Source organism: Halichoerus grypus, chromosome 9 (genome assembly GCF_964656455.1).
Source record: "Halichoerus grypus chromosome 9, mHalGry1.hap1.1, whole genome shotgun sequence".
NCBI lineage: Eukaryota > Metazoa > Chordata > Mammalia > Carnivora > Phocidae > Halichoerus > Halichoerus grypus.
The window spans coordinates 49,644,399-49,668,907 of record NC_135720.1 but is presented as its reverse complement, the minus strand read 5'-3'; the positions used below and the strand labels follow the sequence as shown (position 1 = coordinate 49,668,907).

At 40.5% G+C, this 24,509-nt stretch overlaps 1 protein-coding gene across 2 annotated transcripts in view; it reads left to right on the top strand.

The window, feature by feature from the left end:
* Positions 1–24,509, top strand: part of SLC16A10 (solute carrier family 16 member 10) — a 114,250-nt gene that overhangs the window by 68,147 nt on the left and 21,594 nt on the right. For both annotated transcript variants that reach the window (XM_078054862.1, XM_078054863.1), the window contains exons 2-3: positions 3,798–3,942; positions 6,092–6,554. In XM_078054862.1, the coding sequence (XP_077910988.1) occupies positions 3,798–3,942; positions 6,092–6,554 (608 nt within the window). The remainder of the gene's footprint in view (positions 1–3,797; positions 3,943–6,091; positions 6,555–24,509) is intronic.

Here is a 24,509-nt window from a genome sequence, read left to right as displayed (position 1 = left end):
TCATTCTTGAATTTTTGTGTAGTTTCCAGACAGCTCTGTGCCCCAAGAGTCATTGGGACTTTGTTAAATAATATTTTGCATTTTAATCTCAGTTTTGTATACTATTGTTGCATTTTATTTGAAGCTGTTAGACCAATGTTGAAATATTACAGAGCAAAGATGTCTTGAAAGAGGCCAAGATCAAGTGGAAATGGGGGTTGGAGCTACCAAAAAAGGGCAAAAGAATATCAACCTTAAACGAACTATAGTAGTTCTTCCCTTTGAGTATTTTCAATTGTAAACACTTTGTGCTTGCAGTCATTTACATCTGCATAATTATAACACCTTTATTTTACTTAATATGCAGGAAAATATTTTTTTATTTTTTAAAGATTTTATTTATTGAGAGCGAGAGCATGAGGAAGGGGGGAGGGGCAGAGGGAGAGGTGAAGCAGGCTCCCTGCTGAGCAGGGAGCCCTACACAGGGCTCAGTCCCAGGACCCTGGGATCATGATCTGAGCTGAAGACAGACGCTTAACCGAATGAGCCACCCAGGCACCCCTGCAGGAAAGTCTTCTTCTGTATTAAACCCAACACTTCCTTTGAGTGATGTGCATCACTTTGGCCATATACTGAGAGCTGAGGATTGATTCTTGGTAGGAAACAGGATCTGAATGGGAAAATTGGAAAGCTTCCTGGTGTTTTTGAAAAAGATTCCCCAACGTGCCCTTTCCTGGATGTCTCTCTCTCTAATATCACACACACGTATACAAACATATTCTAAAGACTTTATTATACATTTTTTGACATCTGTATCTCTTAAGGCAGTTATTATATTCCATGTGGTGTTTTGATTGGACTTTTGTTTGCATATATGGTACTAGATTGAAAATTATTGGAAGGTAGAGAAATCTCTTGGTTGTTTTTATATTATCAACAGCCTAGGATAGTGCCTTGAAGGAAATGGCACTTTTAATAGGAAGGGAGAGAGTGTTGCTATTCCATAACTTAAATAGCACCTCTTCCATTGAAAAAGATTTGTTTTCAGGGCACCTGGGTGCCTCAAATGGTTAAGCATCTGCCTTTGGCTCAGGTCATGATCTCAGGGATTGAGATTGAGCTGGGATTGAGCCCCGCATCAGGCTCCCTGCTCAGCAGGGAGTCTGCTTCTCCCTCTCCCTCTACTACTCCCGCTGCTGTGCTCTCTCGCTCTCTGTCAAATACATAAATAAAATCTTAAAAAAAAAAAAAAGATCTGTTTTCTCAACAATAATAGGAAACCCTGTGCAGGTGTTTGGTTGAATTCCATCAAGGGACTGGGCTAGTTTGCTTTATTTAATTAGTTTGTTTGTTTAGTTAGTTAGGTTAGTCACCATATAGTACTTCATTAGTTTTTGATGTAGTGTTCCATGATTCATTGTTTGCGTGTTTTTTAAATAAAAATTTTACCATGCTGGGTATAGTGACTATGTACTTCAGTTTCTCAATTGTTAAATGAACTTAATAGGAGTACCTACCTACAGAGGTTTGGGGATTAAATGAGATCATCTCTGAGTATACAAATACATTACCTCAAAACTTTATTGAGTTTTTATTAATAATAATCACAGACTTCACAGTCTTTCATAGTGAAAGACAATAGCAGTCTTTTATTTTTATGATGTGTATCATAACCCATAAGACCTTGCATTCTCTGGGCTGCCATGTTAAAACTTTGTAAAAGCTAGAAATTTTATGAGTTAACAATGGCAAGTAACTATTCATTTAAGAATTAGATTCTTCTTGAATTTGATCAGAAGATGGACCTAACTTCATCTGTTGCTGATTATTATCATAACAGAATGTGCTGTTGGGATTTTAGCCAAGACACTAAGGTACAATAGTGTGAAATTCAAAAGTGACATATTTCAAGAACCAATTAGAGGCTCTAAAACACATAAGAAGGACACTTATGGGTCAAGGGAGAACATTTTGTGAGGATTCTTCCACAAAATTACGCTATGGCTTCTTTTATCGCATGGGAGAAGTAGAGGTGCATGCTCTCTCACTTGATATCTAGTGAGGGGAACTTGAGAGGGACCATTTAGAGATTTAAAGAGTTCTCTTCAGTTAGGGGGACCAGAGGACTGGGGTCTGAATCCCCTAAAAAATCCAACAAGGAGAGAACTATAGCTGGCTAACTGCTCCCATCGGCAAAGCTATCCAGGAGGTGATTGTGTTGGAATTTGTCTACACTCCCACATGTGTCAGGGCAAAGCAATATGAATGTTTCCTGTACCTCAGAGGCAGGCCTAGTACAGGAGAGGGGCAGTCTGGAGCTGTTTTGATTCCTGCCCAGATACACTGCCTACAAGGACAATGAAGCTACAACAGTTGGGTTTTTAAGTAACAGCAAGAAAGCCAGGAGGAAAATGAATTATTCTTGTCAGTGGAGCCAGAAGGTCTCTGAGGTGAGACTCTGAAGAACCCACAAAAGTGCATCTGAGAAGAGAGTCAGCTTCAAACATGATCCGACAGGTCTTTTGGCAGGACCACTTATGATGGCGTCTGCCTTCCTTGTCCCAGCTTCTCTCTTCCCCATCCCTGCTGTAGAGAGTATGGCAGCAAGGGAAGAGGGGAAGAGGTCATGAAAAGGGACAAAGCTGGGGTTGGGGAAAAAAGGTAGGTGTTAGATCCTCTTTCAAGATCAGCAGACTCAGGGGGAGTGACTTGCCTAAGGAGATATTGTAGGGCCAAGGGATTTGGACCTAAATCTGTTTGTTGTTTAGCCCATATTTACTTAGGTCCCATTCGTTTTTTATACTTTCTAAGAAGAATTTATAGACTTAATATCTTGTGAGATCACTCATTTCTTTGGTAGAAAATTACCCTAATTTGTATTCAGTATTTATTTCTCTTTTTTTGGTTCCCTTTTGTTGTAGTTTTTACAGAGTCAGACAGGAAATTATGACTTCTGATTCTTAAGGGTTTTTTTTTGTGAAAGATAACATACTTACAGAAAAAAAGGAAAAAGTGTGTATGTGGTTTCATAAATAAAGTGATACCCAGAAACTATTATCCAGGTCAACAAATAGTCTACCTGTGTATGTCTTGATTCTCTTAGCACAAGAACTAAGCCCAGACTCTAGGCAGATGTTCAATTCTTAACTACTGATTCCAGATGATTATAATTCTATTTCCTCCCCCTAAGTGTTAACTACTATCCTGACTTTCAGTGGTCATCATTTCTTCAGTTCGACCACCTAGGCATGCATTCCTAAATATAACTCATTTTTTAAAAAAGATTTTATTTATTCATTTGACAGAGACACAGCGAGAGAGGGAACACAAGCAGGGGGAGTGGGAGAGGGAGAAGCAGGCTTCCCGCTGAGCAGGGAGCCCGATGCGGGGCTTGATCCCAGGACTCTGGGATCATGACCCGAGCCGAAGGCAGAAGCTAACGACTGAGCCACCCGGGCGCCCCAATATAACTCATTTTTTAAAAAATGACTTCCCATAGACTAGAAATTTCTTAAAACCATAGATAAGAGGTTAGAGATTAATAGTGTTTGGGTCATAGGAGAATGATTTGATTAAGAATACAAACTTCTCAAGAATTCAGTTAAACACAAATAATTGCTCTGCTAGTTATAATTAGTACTGGCAAGTCCTTTGAGCTGTGATTCAGATTTGCTTCTAATTTATTCCAACTCCCTCCCATTCCAAAAAGTAATAGCTTTTTTTGCACTAATATTGTTCTAAATATGTATTATATCCTATGGGATAAGGACAAATGCACTTTGCCATATCATAATGTCCCTTTTGTCCCTCTTTTACAGCATGGGTAAGTTCTCTGTCCATGGGGATGATTTTCTTTTGCTGCCCAATAGCCAGTGTCTTCACAGACATGTTTGGTTGTCGGAAGACAGCTGTTGTGGGTGCTGCTGTTGGATTCATTGGACTCATGTCCAGTTCTTTTGTAAGGTAAGGACTTGGTTCTTCATGCTGCTTTTCAAGAACTGTTAGATACCATAGAGTCGTTCCTTCAGAAACTTTGCTGTTTACAAGGAAAAACCCTCCTTTTCATTGCATAAGCTTTAAGCAGTATGACTTAAACAGTGTTATCCAGAGCAGCAAGTCAGAGCTTCATGATTTGAATGTTTTTGCTTGTAGCTCTCTCATGTTTTTCATTCAATTTCGTTTTTTACCCACTGATCAGAAGCTACCAAGCTTTCAGAGGCGCAAGGGGAAATGTGATATAAATTCCAGGTGTCGAACCCACTTTCCTATAGTTCAAGTTCTGCCTTCTTAGGAGAGCCTTCTCTAGCAACTCCAGGTCACATCAGTATTCCTGCTCGGAATCCTTTTTACACTAACATGATTGTTATTTACTGACTTAAATTGCACTTCTTCAGTTGTCAAGCTTCAGCAGTTGGAACGAGCTGTTACTGAGGTGAAAATTTAGAAGTAAAAGAGGCTCAGTAGCAGTGAAAATGCCATCATTTGTGCTTATGTGCTTTACTCTGTAGGAGAGATATGAAGCTAATATCACCCAGCATTTAGTATTTAAAATAGTGTGCAAGAAAGTGTTTCCGAATTATATCCATGGCTGTCTGGTTTTCCAACTGACAGCTTTACAATACTGCAGAATAATTGTTCAGATATAGATGTTCATGATGATACTGTGTTGTCAGTACTATTTTTAACATATGCTTTGAAAAAGGCAGAGAAATGTATAATAGATCTAAATAAAAATAGCACCTTAAGAAGTAAGTTGCAGTTACGTGGGAAAACTGAGGCAGAATGAATAAAGTATTATTTATATTTTGTTCTATATTATTATTTGGGGTAGATGTCTTGTTTCACTAAGCAAATTATGAGAAGGGCATTTTCACATTTTTAATATTTTTTTTTCACCAAGTACCTGGAATGTATAGCTGCTAAATATATGATATGGAATAGAGTAGAGATTCAGTAAAGGGTGATCAGAATGAGGTAAAATTAATTCGGGAGAGCCCAGGAGTGACTCCTGAGACCCTTTTGGAGATTGTGCTAGCTGTGGGTGACTAGAGGGGAAAGGGCATCTTAGAGAGAGGATTGCCAACATGCCTTGATTTTATCAGATGCTAGAGTTCCTTATGATTACCTTAGCATATTGCTAGACTAGTAGTATTGTTCAAAATTTAATTATTAACCAACTTCATCTGTGTTAGTTTCTAATAAATGATTTGCCTTTACTACTGATATATAGCTTTTTGAATGGACTTTTCAAAAGAAAAAACTTCAGTTTTCTTTTAGTCCTTACCTTAATTGTTTCAAAGAATGTAATAATATGATCCTTGACCTTCATAAGAGATGTGTAATTATTTTTGGTTAAACTATAAAATTCTTAATCCTTTATTATTATTTTGAGGTGTACATGGCCTTAAAACTTACAAGGTGGGATCACTAATAACATATTTCACGAAGTCTTTCTGCAGTCAGAGTATCATTTCTTGTTATCTTGCACAACACTGAGAACCGCGCAATACAGGGGCGAAGGTTGGTCTACAGCCCTTAGGCCAACAAAAATGAGGTATAACTGCTTCTCTGTGCAAATGTTTCTGACATAACCTTGTGGAGAAAGTTTCAAATGCAGCTTTTCCTTTGAATAGATTGCTTGGTAAGTGCCTGGGAAATCTCAATAAAAATAAAATAATGAGTTTTCATTGTAAAAGTATAATTTTTCAAAGCTTTTATTGAGACGAGGTTTTTTGTTAGTTTCATCCCTGTCGGGCTCGCTGAAGCCCCTCCCGGCCCTGTCCTTGCTGAGCTGTGCAGAGCACAGCAGGTGCCACCGAGGGCGGCTCGGCTCACCGGAACTCCACGGAGAGAGGAAGGAGGGACAAAATCTCAGATGGCCTTCCTGGTCATTTTTCACACACTTGAGGCATTTTATTATCCATTCAGGTTGAATTAGCATCTTTTTAGTGTCCTATTCTTGACGTATTAAGTTTTTCACCTCTTTTTGGTAAGTCTTTACTTGTATACAATAGGCTGATGAACTGAATACCCACGTTGCTATGAGGTTTTATTCTGCCAAGCACTTGCGACGAATAACGACCGCTCCTCCATCTTTTTCATCTTTACACAGCTCCATCGAGCCTCTGTACCTCACGTATGGAGTCCTGTTTGCCTGTGGCTGCTCCTTTGCCTACCAGCCTTCGCTGGTCATTTTGGGCCACTATTTCAAGAAGCGCCTCGGCCTGGTGAATGGGATCGTCACCGCCGGCAGCAGCATCTTCACAATTTTGCTGCCTTTCCTATTACGGGTCCTGACTGACAGCGTGGGCCTCTTCCACACACTGAGGGGCCTCTGCATCTTCACGTTTATTCTCTTTCTGGCTAGCTTTACTTACCGACCTCTTGTTCCAAATGCCAGAGACAAAGAGAGTGGAACCAAAGGAGGCAACAGATTCTCCCTGTTTTCCAGGAGGAAGTTTGGTCCTCCACAAAAAGTTTTCAATTTTGCCATCTTCAAGGGGACCACTTACGCGGTTTGGGCAGTTGGAATACCACTTGCACTTTTTGGATACTTTGTGCCTTATGTTCACTTGGTGAGTACGCTTCTTTGGCTTTGCTGGTAATGGGTATTACTATTTCATACAGGAAAAGTTCTTAGAAGAGCAAGATAGATCACACTGAAGTTGGCCTTGCCTTAAGCATTATCCTGGTTGTAATTCAGGGACTCTCGAAATTCAGGGTCCCTTAAGACAAGGTCAACACATCCAGCAGATCATTAAATAGAGGGTATGTTTCGTGGTGTGCATTGGTATTTAAATTTAATTTAATTTAAAAATTGCCAAACCTAAATAAACAGAAACAACTTTTAAAAATTAAAAAAAAAAAAAAAAAAGGAAGGCTAAAATACTAGAACGGATGTCATCAATACAAAAACTTAATAGGTCACATTTTCTCTAAGTAGCTTACAAATCATAATCAGGGACAAAGATGGTGCAGTGATTTTGCCAACATCAATTACTTTTTGACAAAAGGGTACAGAAATGAGGTAAACTGTAAAAGCCAGTGGCCTTGGCACAAAGAAGCATTACATCTACTTGTGGGATACTTCTGGGAAAATGGGAATTCTTTCAGAGGAATTACTGAAATGAGAGAAATGGTAGCAAGTTCCAAATGTGGGGAGAACAAGATTTCACAGGAAATTAAGAATTCAAGTGCTCAAGCAATTTATATTGTTTACTTCTATCTCAAAGGCAAATTTAAGCCTCTTGATACTGATACAAGAATTAGCAGTATCTGAAGTATTTGCCCCTGGCGAAATTTGCTCAAAGTGCTTATTTATGTTTCTTCCTTTTTTCTTACTGTTGTGGCTAAAATGTATTTACAGTTCAACATGGTTGATAAATGATAAAAATGATGCTAGGATACACTTTTATCTGTACACTATGTGTATGAACTTGGATCTTTTCTAGCTTTTAGTCTACTTTTGGACATTCATGCAATTTTAAAGTTTTGGTGGAAGTTGGTAACAGCTCAAGGAATTCTGGGCTCAAGGAGTCAGCTAGTAAACTATGTCATCAACTCTTTGTGGGTTCCTATGCTGAATTCAGAAAGGAATTAAGTCAAGGAAACAGGAAGAGGAATGGTAAGCAGTCCTGGATCTAAGAATAATTTTGATTTCTCAATTCCTCTTATTCTCATTTTGGCATAAGTGTTGAAGAAGCAACTGGGATGACCAATGGGAGGCAGGGAGAAAGAATAGTTTTTAGTACTCTGAGTCACTTGGCATTCTGCAGAGACTGAGGTACTAGGTAAAATGCCCTAGCGTGTGACCCCTGTCACCTGTGTAGTGTGTGGCTACATCTTGACCTGATAGTCCATTTTCACACTTTTAGGAAGGCATATCTAAACCATCTTGAAGCTATTTTTTTGTTAGAATATAGATCCATTGTTGGAAGGATCTACTTTATCAACTATCTTTTCTGTAGCTTTTATGGTTAAAACACTTGTGATGTCCTTCTCAAAGATAAGATTTTAAAAAAATTTTTCTTTGGTGCTACAAAGTGAGCACATGCAGAGAAATCAGTATCTCAGTTTTGTTAATACCAGACATTTGCCTAAGGACAAGGGGTGGGTGACTGTGTAGTTATTTCTGGTAACATATTTATAATTTGTAAAATAATTTCACATCTATTATTTCATCTGACCTTCACAAAAAACCTGTGAAGTAGGCAAAATAAACAGTATTAGCCCACATTGCTCAGGCTGGAAAACAGATCCATCATTAGCCAAGATGTTAAGCGACTTCTGGTTCCCATTCAAAGATGTTAAGTGAAATGACTCTGCCTAAGGAAATTTAACAAATATGTTATTGGTCGTCGTCGTCTTCTTAAAGTAAATCAAATTTCATAACGAAGGATGAGTCAGACAGTATTACATTATTGTCATCAGGAGGCTGTAAATCAGCTAGTACACAGAACAATAAGGCCTCTGTTAACTCTGATAACAAACCAGGTCTTTTTTCTGCCTTCTCTCCTTCCAGGCATGTTTTCTTAACAAAGGTGTTGATATTTTTCATTTGTGCTTTTCTCTTTGTCAAACTGGTAGAGAGCACTGAAAGCCATGTTGGAGAGGAAACACCAGACAGCTAAATGCCGCATGGGCTGTTTAAATCCCGTGTTTGATGGGTGCATGGAGTTTGTCACTGTGTTGTAAATTACGGTTTGGATTGTGGATCCTTAACTTAATCCAGGCTTCATGGATCCAGGCTTCCTCTTAAAGGAGGAAAAGGTGTCTCCTGTCATCTTTCCAAACACAAGTAGATGTTCAATTCATATTAAACCCTTTATTGGGTGTTGGAGGGAATACAGACGGGAGTATAAGAACCTGTCGAAAGAGCATAAAATCTAGTAAATGTAATAATAAAAGCTGTTATAGTTGGTAATTTTTACATACATTATCTTATTTAATCTTCACAGCAGTGGAGTACTTGTGATGTAACATCTTCATTTCACTGATGAAAAGACTGAGGAACTGAGAGATTTAAAAACTTGCCTGGGGTCACAGAAATAGTGGTTGGTAATAACTGGTGTGGCACTTTTATTCCAGAGGCAGTGTTGTATCTTGGGTAAAGGTAAGGGCTCTGCAGTTAAGACAGATCTGGGTTTTGTCCCTGACTAGTTGCAGGACCTTGAGTAACATCTGTGACAATCAGTTTCTTCATCTACAAAATAGGGATAAACCCAATTTTGTAGAGTTGGTGTAAGGATTAGAGAAAATGTCTGTAAAGCATCTATCCAGTTCTGGTATAAAAATGAGAGATATTTTAATTTAAAGACCATGTGATTGCCAATTGAGTGGTTTTTAAGTGAGGGCTATAAAAGAGTCAAAGGAGAAAGATGATACCCATTTGGAAAAGTGGTTAGTAAAAGCTTCACAGGATTGGAGTTGGGCCTTGAGCATGAAATTTGGTGTTAAATTCAGATTCTTAATCAACTAGGGAACTAAGTGATTAAGTTAAAAATTCTAAGATTTTTACCTGTTAGACTATACATGATGATTTGAGAGAGAATATGTATGCTTTTTGTCAGTCTTGCTTTTAAAGCAGGGTTGGAGGTTTTGTCTTTTAGTAGTTGACTTTTTTTTTTTTTAAGATTTTATTTATTTTTTTGACAGAGACACAGCGAGAGAGGGAACACAAGCAGGGGGAGTGGGAGAGGGAGAAGCAGGCTTCCCGCCAAGCAGGGAGCCCGATGCAGGACTCGATCCCAGGACCCCGGGATCATGACCCGAGCCGAAGGCAGATGCTTAACCAACTGAGCCACCCAGGTGCCCCTAGTAGTTGACTTTTAAAGATGAAGAATCATATTGCTTCCTGAAAGCTGTCAAATGATCTCTCTTTTAGGCCTACCCACTTGTAATCTCCACTGTGAGGGTACAAATCTTATAGATCAATTTAGGTGAAGCCTAACTTTCTAAATAACCATGTTAGTAGCATCTGCTTCAGTTTTTATTATTTGCCCCTTTTGCCTGAGAATCATTTTGCTTTGTTTCTAGGCTACACATCTTTATGGCTTCTCCTTATCCAGTTTTTCTTCATTAGTTTCTAGAAGCATAGTGCTCTCTCAGTTTTCCTCCTACCTCTCCATCACCCCGTAGTATCTTTGCTGGTTCCTTTTTCACCCTGACCCTTAATATCAGTGTGTCCTAGAGCTTCTCCCTCATCTTTGTATCTACTTACTCCACTGGTGATTTCATCCAGTCTCCTCAGGTCAAACATTGGATATATGCCAGTCACTCTAAATTTGTATTTCTCACCCAGACCTCTTTCCTAAATTCTCTACCAGACTTTTAGAACCAACTGCCTATTTAATATTTCCACTTGTATGACCGTTAGGTGTTTCAGATTTAACATGTCCAACCCTGAAGTCCTGGTCTTACCCCTTCACAAGCCTGCTCTGCCCCTAGCCATCCCTATCTCAGGAGATGGCAGTTTCATCCTTCTAAGTAATCAGGCCCAAAACTTTGGATTCATTGTTGGCTCTTCTTTCTTTCATACCACACTCCTGATCCAGTCTGGAAATTCTGGTGGTTCTCCTTTCAAAATATATCCAGGATCTGACCACCTTTCATCATCCTCACTACTACCCCATAGACCAGGCCACCATCATCCCTAGCCCGGATCTGTGCATTTGCCTCGGAACTGGACTCCCTGCTAACTTCCCTGCCCGCTGCAGTCTGTTCTCTATATAGAGACCACCAGTGTTCTTTCAACACATAAATCACTCTGCTCAAAATCCTTCATGGGCTCTCCATTTCTCTGAGAGTAGAAACTCATGTCTATAAGGTACTCTATCATCTGGCTCCTCTTCCCTGTCTGATCTCATCTTCTGTTTTTGCCTCCCTTGCTCCTGCCACACTGCCCTGTTTGCTATTCACCTTTTTTTTTTTTTTTTTTTTAAGATTTTACTTTTAAGTAATCTCTACACCCAGCATGGGGCTTGAACCCCATAATCCGAAGATCAAGAGTTGCACACTCCTCTGAGCCAGCCAGGCACCCCGCTATTCACCTTTTACTGAGGCATACCCTGACCACCTGGTTAAAACTCCCTTCTTCCCTCTCCCCGCCCACAGCATTCCCAACCCTGCTCACACTGCTTTTTTTCTTTTTCCATAGCATCTAATACCTTCTAACATATTACATAATTTATTTATTATGATTAATTTATTTATTATTATTATTTGCTATCTCTATGTATATCTCTGCTAGAATATAAACCTCATGAGGCTAAGGATCTTTTTTTGTTCAGTGAGAGATCCCAAACACCTAGCACAATGCCTAGTGCACAGGTAAGTCTAAAGCAACACTCTATAAGCAATATTCATTTTCTCACCATTTCAGTCTTTAAAATTCTCTATTTGATGCCATAATGATTTTTTACATTTTACACATTTATACATTTTTCCCATTTTATAGGACCTGATGGTATTCATATTCATTAAACAGTTAATAACTCAGACTCTGCAGACCTCAGAATAATTGACACTAATGCCATCTGTTAATGGAGTAAAGAATTGATGTTTTGCTTTGACCCACAGCTTTATTTGCATATGTTGAAATTGTCACTTGATAAGTAGAAGAAATTTCTCTGTCTCTGTCACTATTGTAAGTATATGGAAGGAGGAAATAGGAACCCTTTGTGGCCATCCCCATTAATTAGGAAAGCTAGATAGTTGGTGTCTGCCCTACTGGGTAGCAACTGAAAATCTCAAAGAGCCGTAGGTGGAGTGTGTAAGGGTAGGGTAGGATTCAGAGCTATAGTCTGACCAAAAGTCTGCTTTGGTAGGCACAGGGCCACATCAGTGAGATGACTGATAAATGTCTAGGAATGGCAATGACTATTAACTTTTTTCAGTGACCTGAAGTGCTCCATCCTCAATACGAGGGTGATGATTTAGTTTTAATTACTTTCACATTTCTCCATCACTACTCACCTCGAAAAGCAGCTATTGAGTACCTATGTTCTTTGACTCTAGAACATGTGGTAGTTGGGTCGAATTTTAGTTTTTAAGCTTTAGACCCACGTAGTTCTCTATCAAAGAGAAGATGACTGACTCGTGTTGTAATCTGCAATATATGTGTTTATTAGCCTGTTTTCAAAAACTCCGTGATAAGACAGGAATGTGTCATTTTTGTGTCAGGAAGTGATTATTCTCAAAAGAAACTTTGATCTGGTGGGAAGACCCATTTATCTGATTCTATGATTAAAGACCCGATCATTTGCGTGCTGACAGGGCAATTAAATGGACACCAAGTCCAGTTGTAATTAGAATGAACAAGTTGTATTTTTAAACTAGAAATGAAACTTTGAGACAAACATGCCAATAAATGAGATTGTAGTACCTCAAGAGACATTTTCTAACTTTGATGAATGCCACATGCTCTCCTGGGTCAGTACAGGAATGTCACTGTTAGACCTCACTGGTCAGGGCCCCTCTGTTCATATTGTGAAAGCAGGAATCTACTCCAAGCCAGAGCTCAGGGCGCTGAGCCATGCAAATGGGAACAGCATACATGTTTTCATCAGTTTGTGGCTTCCTCAGAGGGAGATTCAGGTAACATTTGTCAAGAATCTATAATACGTCAGGCATTTGCACAAAATCTCATGTACCTATCACAAGAATGAGTGTATCAGGTATAATAAATAACTACAAACTTAGGGCTAAGGAAACGACTCTCGTTCGGGTTCACTCACTGAGTTATGCTCAGGGCTGGGATTTGAACACAGGTGTTGGACTCCAAGTCTCATGTTCTTCTTATGAAAGAGTCTGCTGTCCTTCATCAAGTCACCGCACACATGGAGTGCTGCCTGTTACCAAGCGCAGTGTTCTTTGCCTTGCAAGGTTCCCTTCCATTCTCAGAACTAAGAAAAGAGGCAGTGCTGGACTGGGCCATCCCCGCACTCAGAGCCTGCTGCACAGCCACGGAGAGGACTGTGCAGGAAATGGGCTTCTGTTCTAATGTAATGCGCATGAGAGGATGTCATGTAACCATATTCCAGCCCCTTCATCTCCTCTTCTGATTTCTAGCACGTTGTGGATGTGAGAAAACTGAATTGCTTTTCACAGTCTTTGGCAAGCAGAACATGGAATATACATAGTCTTATGTGAGGTTTTGATTTCTATAATAAACATTAAGTATAGCAGAAGAAAAAATGGACAAATGTAAAAATTTACAGCAAGGTCTGTCATATATTTGGTTAACATAAGTACTATTATAGGAAAAAGGGAAAAAAATAAATTGCTTATATTTTAGAGTTACATATAAACTGAGGCCACTGATAGATCATTAGTGTCCTGAGAAGGGCCTAGAGAGTCCTTGTGTTAGAAAGCTGTTCCTTCTCTTTTGTTAATGTGTAAATTTCACCAGGTTTTTTTGTTTTGTTTTTAAGTTTCTCAGGTTTTATTTGTTAAAATACACTTCTGAATAATTTCAAAATTTAACTGTTATGTGGATAGTTGCTTATCCCTCAAATGCTTGGATTAGTATCAAATTAAAGTTTGTTGAAGTTTGAAGAACCTAAATTAGCTGGTAAGGGTCCTATTATGATTTTTGTATCAATTAGAAAATAAGTTACTATGATAGAAGATGAATAGGAATAGAAATCTGAACTTGAATCTTCCCTTTGTGAGGCTATACTTGGACCTTGGCTTTAGCCCGTATTTATCAGGTGGTTGTGACAGGTGGAGAGTGTTGTCTGATGCATTGAGAGTACATTTCTGCTAGTTTAACCTTACCTCCAAGTTCTGGAGCATCTCTTTGGAGAAGCCCTTGCAGACACTAGCTCCAGGGATTATAGGGCATAAGAGGAAACAGGCCTGAGTTATATAATTGTCCTGTAGGGAAGAGTCTTTAGCACACAAAGAACATTTGAGGGCTGCACATCTGTTCTGTATTAGCCCCCAGATTGCCCGTGCCACCGTCCATTTTCCCCTGTGCTTTTCCTGCTTTCCGTTCCCATTATCTGTATCTAGCTTTCTGCCTTCCTCTGCCTGCTGGCAGCTCACTTGTAATCAGGAAGTTCATATTCCCTTGTAACAAATTTGGAGAAAAGCTCAGTTAATGGTAGGTAGTGCCTACCATTTGGAGGCAGAATTGCAAACACGGACAGCTTATGCAATCCAGCTGTGTCTGCATCCATGTCGCATCGAACGGATTCATTCTTGGAGTAACATGGCAGGAACAACTGCAGCACCCAAAGCTCCGAGCATGGTTTCAGGTTCTGCCCAGCCAGGCCTCATAGCCACGCAAGGGTTTGTTTTAAACTACCAGTTTCTTTTCTTTCTTTTTTTTTTTTTTAAGATTTTATTTATTTATTTGACAGAGAAAGACACAGCGAGAGCAGGAACACAAGCAGGGGGGAGTGGGAGAGGGAGAAGCAGGCTTCCCACAGAGCAGGGTGCCCGCCATGGTGCTTGATCCCAGGACGCTGGGATCATGACCTGAGTTGAAGGCAGATGCTTAAGGTGGCGCCCCTACCAGTTTCTTTTAAAGAGATGTAACATTTATTGACTACCCACATTTTTATTAACATTCAGTTTACAAGAGGCTCCCACAAACATTATCTTTCAATGGAGTCTTGGGGCCACACTGTGAGATTGGTGTGATGCAAGGCTCATACCTAGGATAGCCGGGCCTTGAGCCCAGCTCCTCTTCAGAGTGTGGCTTTTAAATAAAATATTTACATACCTGCAAAGATATAACAGTAATTTAGGAGTTGAAAGGGATTATATGCGTGATTTAACTGCACCTTTTTTTTTTTTTATTAGACTAGTAAAGGAACCACGGCACAGAAAGGGTAAGCTGCTTGCCAAACGTCACATAGTTAAAAAAGCAGCAGAACCAGCATAACATCCGAGAATATCAATGGAAAATAAATGGAAGCTTATCGTAGCCTAAAATGTAAATGTGTACGTAGTAGAAACAGAATTTTTAGAGGAACGAAAAAGTTTTCTCATGTAACATTAACCCTGGTCAACTCCTAAGATTCATTTCCTAGTCAGGGGTTGCTTTGCCATTTTGACACGTTCCAGTTCTTCAGAGATGCCATTAGCACTTATACTGGCTTTGCTGTCTTTCTTTTGTGGACCTATTTGGAGCTCAAGGTCAAGGTTTTTGTGTCCTGAGAATACAGGCCTCCTAGTAGGATCCTTGTAAACCAAAGGTTATTGTGCGTTGGGCCAGAACTGGGCTGCTGGGCTGCTAAGCTGATCTCTGCTGCTGTATTTCTCACTGATCACGGTAAGGTTCTGACAGGAGAGAAGCCTTGAGGTTCATTAAATATCCCCAGCCTTGGGGAGGATGGATGCTGTGCTTTAGAAATATTTTTAAATTGATTTATGATAGAATTGTATAGTCTGAAGAGTTTCCCTGTCGATCTTACTTGCTCTATAATCAGATTAAACCCATAAAACGTCATAAAAATATGAAGTTAACATTTAAATTTTGTTTTTAGTCTAGAGGCTAAACACTGGAGACTAAATACTAGGGGCTAATGGTTTCATTTTCTCCCTTTTTCTCCTTGGTTTTGGTTTATTATTCTAATTGTGTTGATTGTTACTTTGACATTTATTAGCTAATGCAGAATGTTTTGGTACTTTGCAGAATAAAGTGTAATCACATTGTTTTTTCACCAAATTTTCTAATTTAAGTACAGTTGACCCTTGAAAAATGCAGGGGTTAGGGGCACTGGACCCCCATGCAGTTAGAAGTCTGCAGATAACTTCTAACTTCTCCAGACTTAAATACTAATAGCCTACTGTTGACAGGAAGCCTTACTGATAATAGTCAGTTAAGACATTTTTATGTTATATGTATCATATACTGTATTCTTACAATAAAGTAAACTAGAGAAAATGTTAAGACAATTAAAAGAGAGGGGTGCCTGACTGGCTTAGTTGGTAGAGCATGTGACTCTTGATCTTGGGATTATGAGTTTGAGCCCCATGTTGGGTGTAGAGATTGCTTAATAAATGGAAGTTTATTGGGGCGCCTGGGTGGCTCAGTCGTTAAGCGTCTGCCTTCGGCTCAGGTATGATCCCAGGGTCCTGGGATCGAGCCCCGCATCGGGCTCCCTGCTCCGCGGGAAGCCTGCTTCTCCCTCTCCCACTCCCCCTGCTTGTGTTCCCTCTCTCACTGTGTCTCTCCCTGTCAAGTAAATAAATAAAATCTTTAAAAAAAAAAAAAAAAAAAAGGAAGTTTATTTATTTATTTATTTTTTTAAAAGATTTTATTTATTTGACAGACACAGTGAGAGACGGAACACAAGCAGGGGGAGTGGGAGAGGGAGAAGCAGGCTTCCCGCAGAGCAGGGAGCCCGATGCGGGGCTCGATCCCAGGACCCCGGGATCATGACCTGAGCCGAAGGCAGACGCTTAACGACTGAGCCACCCAGGCACCCCAATAAATGGAAGTTTAAAAAAGTATAAAAAAATACATTTACAGTACTCTACTGTACTCATCGAAAAAAATCTGTGTATAAGTGGACCCACACAGTTCAAACCCATGTTGTTCAAGGATCAAGTGTAATTTTTATTTTATTTTTCTCTTTTTCATTTAAGAATAGGCTTATAAATTTCTTTGACACAAGGATATTTGTATAGTGGATTAATTTAAATATCAGGATTCGTCCATTGAGATTCACTATGTTGATTATATATACATGTATAACACCTATATACATTTCTTGCAGGGTTTTTTGTTATGTAATCTGGAAATGTTTCATTCATTTATTTATTCGTTCATTCGTTCATTCATTCATTTTCTTTTCCCCGCAAACTTCCAAAAAGAATATGAAGGTATTTATTTCACACATATATTTTTTAAAATCTCCACACCCAGTGTGGGGCTTGAACTCAGAACCCCAAGATTAAGAGTCATATATTTTACCAACTGAGCCAGCCCAGGCACCCCACACACATACATTTATTATTATTATTATTATTATTATTATTATTATTATTATTATTATTATTTAGTGTCAGGGTTAGAATTTAGTGATTCATCAGTTGCATATAGCACCTAGTACTTATTACATCTCCTTAATGCCCATCACCCCATTACCCTATCCTCCCACCCACCTCCCCTCCAGCAACCCTCAGTTTGTTTCATAGATTTTTTTTAAAGATTTTATTTATTTGAGAGAGAGAGAGCAGAGAGAGCAGGAGCGGGGGTGGAGGGGCAGAGGGAGAAGGAGAAGCAGACTCCTGCTGAGCAGGGAGCCCGATGTGGGGCTCGATCCTGGGACCCTGGGATCCTGACCTGAGCTGAAGGTAGATGCTTAACCGGCTGAACCACCCAGGCGGCCCTGTTTCATACATTTTTTGATTCAGTTCTCACAGCAACCTTTTATGAGGGAAGCTACACTGATACTGAATAGATTAAGAACCGTGAGGATTGGAGAGGTTTTATTTTGCTCAGGGTTGCACAGTAAGTGGCAGGGGTGTCACTAGAATTAGAACGGGTTATTCCCATTGTTCGGATGTTTTTTTCTGATGTGTGTGTCTTCCTGTAATGACAACTCGCCTGAACAGATTGAAGCATTCATTCGGCAGATACTCACTGAGCCCCTGTTAGGTGCCATTAGCACCTAGTGTAGGTATGGGGATGCAGTGGTGAGAACAGGTATGATCTTGGCTCTCACAGAGCTCGATAAATAAGTAAACAAGGTAGTTTTCAAATAGTGGTATTTTCTTTGAAGAAAATAAAATGCGATGGAAGGTGCTGGTGGGAGGTCATTTCAGTTTGGGAAGTCAGGGACAACCTCTTTGAGGAGGTGACAGTAAGTACCTTCTATTGGTGAAGGACAGAATTAGATATGTGGAAGATACTAAAAATATGACTGCTTCCTATTGCCCTTGGGAAGCCTATGACAGAGAATCTCTCTAGTTTATATCTATAAGGCCAGCCAACAGTTGATGAATTTTTTATCCAGCTTATTTTTATCTGGTGTATTGAAATGTGCATGTTGAAAATTTAAAAGTCTTACATCGGGCCCAAACATTGCCTTTTTTTCAGATACTTTACTTAGTACTTATATCTTCTAAAAATACACTACTCTTCCTCAGTTCTCATGTGGTTATTACGTTAATGATTAGACCTCTCCTCTCCTTCACTTAATCCCCACTTTTTTCAGATTTTTTCCATAGTGTCTGTGCTTTTCTTGCTTTTCTAACCTTGCATTTATTTTCCTGCATATCTCAACATTTGCTGCAATTTGACTACTCAGGTTAGTGAAAATTTGCCCACTTATCAGTTTTGTGCCTCAGGGAGTATTCACCAGTATTTTCCTACTTAAAATGAATAAGGATCTTTATTTCTGGCCACTTAGGATTCATTAATAGTGGAAGTTAAATAGCTACGGAACACTCATCAAAACAAGCTAGTTGGGGTTTTTTTGTTTTGTCTTGTTTTGTTATTTTTTTTTCCTCTTTCAAAGTGTAATATACTAACATAGGAACTTGTTAGTACAGGATATAATACATAAGAAGCCTAGAAAGCTGATCATTTACAAATAAGAAAACTAAAACAGAGCTGCTGCTTTTAGTAAGGCAGTAAGTTGTCATGCATTCCAAATTGTATTTAGTTAAACAAAAAGAAGTATTTGTAGATAATTCAACAGTAGCTTTTAGAAGTGATACATGGTTTATTCAGTCATGAAAATTATCCCTAGAATATAGGCCCCAAACTGCTAAGAGATTTTGAATTAATGGGAGAGAAAGAAATCCACAGACCTCTTTTTTTTTTTTTTAAGATTTTATTTATTTATTTGACAGAGACACAGAGAGAGAGAGAGAGAGAGAGAGAGTACAAGCAGGGTGGGTGGCAGGCAGAGGCAGAGGGAGAAGCAGGCCTCCCTTGGAGCAGGGAGCCCGAGGGGCTCGATCCCAGGACCCTGGGATCATGACCTGAGCCAAAGGCAGATGCCCAATGACTGAGCCACCCAGGTGCCCCATCCACAGACCTCTTTTTAACTTCAATTGAAACCAACAATAGCATATTTTTGTCGGGCCCTTATACTATATAATGTATTCAATGTAAGTGTGGGAAAGGCTGGTGAAAACTGGATTTTTCTACAAATAATATTGGGGAGCTTTGTGTGTGAATTGTGACACCTCAGGAAATGGTAAAGAATAAATGGGTAAAGTAGACTGGATACGTTAAAGGGTAGGGACAGAGCCCCCTTTCCTTGGTTCCATCCCTAGCACCTGGCCTGAAGATTGTCTATACATGAGCTATTGTGACAATTTCTCTAAAGTTTACCTCAGGTTGTCTAGCTTAGGCAAACAACAAACATTTAAAAGACAATCAGGGTGCCTGGGTGGCTGATTCGGTTAGCGTCTGATTCTTGATTTCAGCTCAGGTCATGATCTCAGGGTTGTGAGATCAAGCCTCACATTAGGTTCCGTGCTGGGCATGGAGCCTGCTTTAGATTCTCTCTCCCTCTCCCTCTGCCCCCCCCCAATAAAAAAATAAAGATAGTTAATCAAAACTAGAATCTAATCCCTAAGGATGTATTACTGAAACATAATTTTTCTCTCTGAACGCACCCTTATTTCCAGGTAGCCAAATCAAGACTAATTTATTTGTTTAAAGTTTTATTTAAGTAATCTTTACACCCAGCATGGGGCTTGAACTCACGACCTCAAGATCTCATGCTCCACTAATTGAGCCAGCCAGGCACCCTAAGACTAATTTGTTTGTAAAACAAGTCCAGTATTAACAAACTTGGCCTAATTGGGAATACAAATCAAAACCACAATGAGATACCACCTCACACCAGTCAGAATGGCTAAAATTAACAAGTCAGGAAACGACAGATGTTGGTGAGGATGCAGAGAAAGGGGAACCCTCCTACACTGTTGGTGGGAATGCAAGCTGGTGCAGCCACTCTGGAAAACAGTATGGAGGTTCCTCAAAAAGTTAAAAATAGAGCTGCCTTACAACCCAGCAATTGCACTACTAGGGATTTACCGCAAAGATACAATGTAGTGATCCAAAGGGGCACCTGCACCCCAATGTTTATAGCAGCAATGTCCACAACAGCCAAACTATGGAAAGAGCCCGAAGTCCATTGACAGATGATAGATAAAGAACAGGTGGTATGTATATGTACACACACACACACACACACACACACACACACACACAATGGAATATTATGTAGCCTTGAAAAATGAAATCTTGCCATTTGCAATGATGTGGTTGGAACTAGAGGGTATTATGCTAAGTGAAATAAGTCCATCAGAGAAAGACAATTATATGATCTTGCTCATGTGGACTTTAAGAAACAAAACAGGATCATAGGGGAAGAGAGGAAAAAATAAAACAAGATGAAATCAAAGAGGGGGACAAACCATAATAGACTCTTGAGCATAGGAAACAAACAGGGTTGCTGGAGGGGAGAGGGGTGGGGGGATGGGGTAACTGGGTGATGGACATTAAGGAGGGCATGTGATGTAATGAGCACTGGGTATTATATAAGACTGATGAATCACTGACCTCTACCTCTGAAACTAGTAATACATTATATGTTAATTGAATTTAAATAAAAATAAAAAATACATACCAAAAAACCCCAAACAAACAAACTTGGCTTAATAATTTACATAAACTCAGTAAGAATAGTGTTTGACCATATAGATCCGTTAAATCCAGTTTTGCTGGAACTTTTATAAGGAATCTCCAGATTAAACTTTTAATAGCCTTTCTAGGCCAGAATCCAAGCCAAATACGTGCTGTCAGACATGGCTGCAATACCTGTAGATTTGAGCAAATTCCTCTTCTTGAGGTTCCCAAAATATCCTGAGGTTCCTGCATCTGCCAGGAAGTGACATTCTTGACTCACCTGGTAAGGCTGCTGGGAACTCTGGAAGCAAGGTATCTTCCTCATACATTTCCTAATTTTCTACATACAGAGTTGCTTTCCTTATTTCCATCAGTCCTAATTACGTAGCAGAATTTTAACTTAGAAACCTTAGTCTCCAGTGAAAACTAAGTGATAACCAATTGTGAACTGTTACACCAGAATTCTTTAGATCTGAAATTTATGAATACATTTCATAATTTTTAAAAACATACTTTTCCATAGGACATTCTTTCAATAAGGCACAAAGCATGTTTTCCAACAGACCCAAGTATCTTTAGTTTCTCTGCAATGAGAAGCCAAAAGCATAAACCTATATTTAGTACTCACTGCTTTAATATTTTATCTTATTTCGAAGTGACTTCACTGTCCAATGATTTCAATTTATCATCCAAGCAAAACTTGAAAGTTTCAGGTTACCACAGACTTTAAAATCTATACAGAGGGTCAGATGGGCCATGAAACTGAACAAGACACATTCTACAGTTTTTGCGGAGGTCAGGATTTTGGGGACAATGCCATGAAGGCTTGTGCATATGAGACCTCCGACCATTTGGAGGAGTTCTGGCAAAAAAGGCCAAGCTGGAAGATAGTATTATAAGAAAGGGTTCTGTGGAGGGGCCACACCTCTTGATCTGGGAGTTTGTACTGAGGTCAGGAAACATTACATAAAAAGATGAAATGTTTTTCCTCAGGCTTTGGGGGTCAAATTTGCTCCGGTATTTAAGAATACAGCCCAAGAGTGAGTCCAAAGGAATAGAGGGGGTTTGTCCCAGAGTGGGAAAGACTGGCTGCCGATTTCCAAAGAGGCCTCCCACCAAAGGGAATGAAACTCTGACTTCTGGTCGCAATTTCAGTCAGGGCGTCCCATAGACCTGAGAAAAGACAGGACCTTATGCAGGGTGACTGACCCTACTGTCGCATCCCACCGAGGAGAGGGTCACAGCAAATGGCAATAGCAATCCCTGCTGGGGTGTCCCCTGCAACAGGGAAAGCCGGACACATGGTTGCCAAACCGGGTTGGAAAAAGAAGGGAGAGGACTCACCCCTCAGATGTGGAAATGTGTTTTGCCTGTTGGTCAAGATGCGGCTGGATCTGCCAGAACAAAGGAAAAAGGGGGAGCAAGGTAGCTGAGAGTCAGCCAGGATCAAGAAAGGGTCCCAACTGTCTCTAAGGTGTGCACATTCACCCTAGATGAGCTGTAGATGCAGTGGGAGAGGAGTGGAAAGGGCTCCTTCACCCTCACAGCATGGGCAGTCCAACCTGTTTGCCCTCAGACCTTCGGACCACACCAGGGAGCCATCTTGGTCAGGGACCTTCAGTTGTCTGAGGAGTACTAGGGTTGGCTGCCGAAGGGCTGAAAAGAAAAAGAGGGAGGGAAGTATCCCTCACCCTTTCAGGCAAGGATGGTCTGGCGGGTTCCCCATGGGGCTTCAGATCCTCACCAAGGAGTAACTTTGGCCAGAGGTACTAGAGTCCAGTCCACTGAGGGAAAGTCCCAAGAAATTCCTGGAGAATCTGGGAAGAGTCCAGGGCTGACGAGGGTCCCCATACTGGCCACCAAATGTGGGGCATCCCAGTTGGGTGGGGGCCGGTGGCACAGGTGTGAAAGAATTCACCCAGGGTAGAATGAAGGAGATAGAAGTTTGTTGAATATACCGCATGGGAGCAGCGAGCAGGACAGCAAAGGAGGGACTGTCTTCGACAAGGTGGTGATGAGGGGCCACAGTTACAGGGCAGAGCGAAGGAGGGTGGGAACTTACGGAATTTTCCCTTTTTTGGTAATCTTAGGAACTGTGCCTGCTTGTAATAGGTCAGTTAGGGCCTAGGGCTATTTCAAGGTGGGTCACTTAATGATCCTGTTTGGGTCAGCTCGTGGTTGGTGGTCGCTGTGGGCCCTTTTGCCTTGCTCAAGTTTCCATTGCTCAAGCCTGTTGCCTAAAAGCGGCCTCTAGTGTTAATGCTTGGGATACGTGCTACAACATGGATGAAACTTGAAGACATTATGCTAAGTGAAATAAGCCATAGAAGGTCAAATACCGGGGCGCCTGGGTGGCTCAGTTGTTAAGCGTCTGCCTTCAGCTCAGGTCATGATCCCAGGGTCCTGGGATCGAGCCCCACATCGGGCTCCATGCTCCGCGGGAAGCCTGCTTCTCCCTCTCTCACTCCCACTGCTTGTGTTCCCTCTCTCACTGTGTCTGTCTCTGTCAAATAAATAAATAAAATCTTTAAAAAAAAAAAAAAAAAGAAGGTCAAATACCGTAGGATTCCACTTGGATGAGGTGTCCAGAGTAGGCATATTCATAGAAACAAGGTAGAATGGTGGTTGCCAGGGGTTTGGGGAAATGGGGAGTTAGTGTTTCATGGATACAGTGTTTCAGTCTGGGGAAATGAGAATGTTCTGGGGATGGATGGTGGTGACGGCTACACAAGGTGAGTGTATTTAATGCCACCGAACTGTACACTTAAAAATGGTTAAAAATGGTAAATACTAGGTGATATACATTTTATTTAAAAATTTTTAAAAAGCTAAAACTTGGGCACAGCCTTATCAGAAAGATAAAAATGCCCTCCACAAATTTTCAAAACACCCTTGAGGGGATGGTACTGGCCAAATTGTGAACCAGCGTGCAGTATTGGTTTCAGATCAGGAAACTGATGTCCAAGATCTTGAAATCAGTAAGGAGTAGAGCTCACAATTCAGCTCCAAAGATTTTTTTCCCCCTGCTACGCCTGGGCCTTCCAACTCTCCATCACAAAGGTTTTCTCTCTGCTGTGCCAACATCCTTTTTTTTTTTAAAGATTTTATTTATTTATTTGACAGAGAGACACACAGCGAGAGAGGGAACACAAGCAGGGGGAAGGTCAGAGGGAGAAGCAGGCTTCCCGCTGAGCAGGGAGCCCGATGCGGGGCTCGATCCCAGGACCCTGGGACCATGACCTGAGCCGAAGGCAGATGCTTAACGACTGAGCCACCCAGGCGCCCCTGTGCCAACATCCTTAATCCAGACCACTCAGGCCTTCCATTTTCTTTTCTGTCCTCCTCTACCGGTGTGGTCTTTTTCTTCCTGAACACTTTAAAACTACAAAACAGAACTGAACATGTTTAAAATAATGTTAATCAACCTCCCCCCCCCTCCCCGCCGCCATCCACCCCAGAACTCTGAAATAGGCTTATTTCTTAAGAAAGGGTAAAACAAACAAACAAACAAACAAACTGGGGGTAGACAATCTCAGAAGTTATGGAAATGACATTAGTGGAAGGAAAACTGATCTAGGCCCAATCCTAACAATTTTTCATCATCAGTCAGATAAAAAATTTTTTCTAACTTGATGTGATACTAGGGAGTGGGTTAGCAATTAGCTAATTCTTAGAATTGATAGAGAAGACTCATCACTATATGCCTTACAAAGCCTGGAGGAGAGGGGGCACATCCCCTTTTCTAAGCAAATGCAAACATGGAAACACATGATACCTCAGAAGAGCCTTCATCACAAACCAGAATCCATGTGTGCAGAGCTGCTGCGGCCAGGGTGTATTTTCAGAGTGTTCTTTGAAGTGTTAGCGACACAGGCAGGCTGTGGACTGTGGCTGAGTCCTCATCTTAGTCGAGGGGAGATGGTCT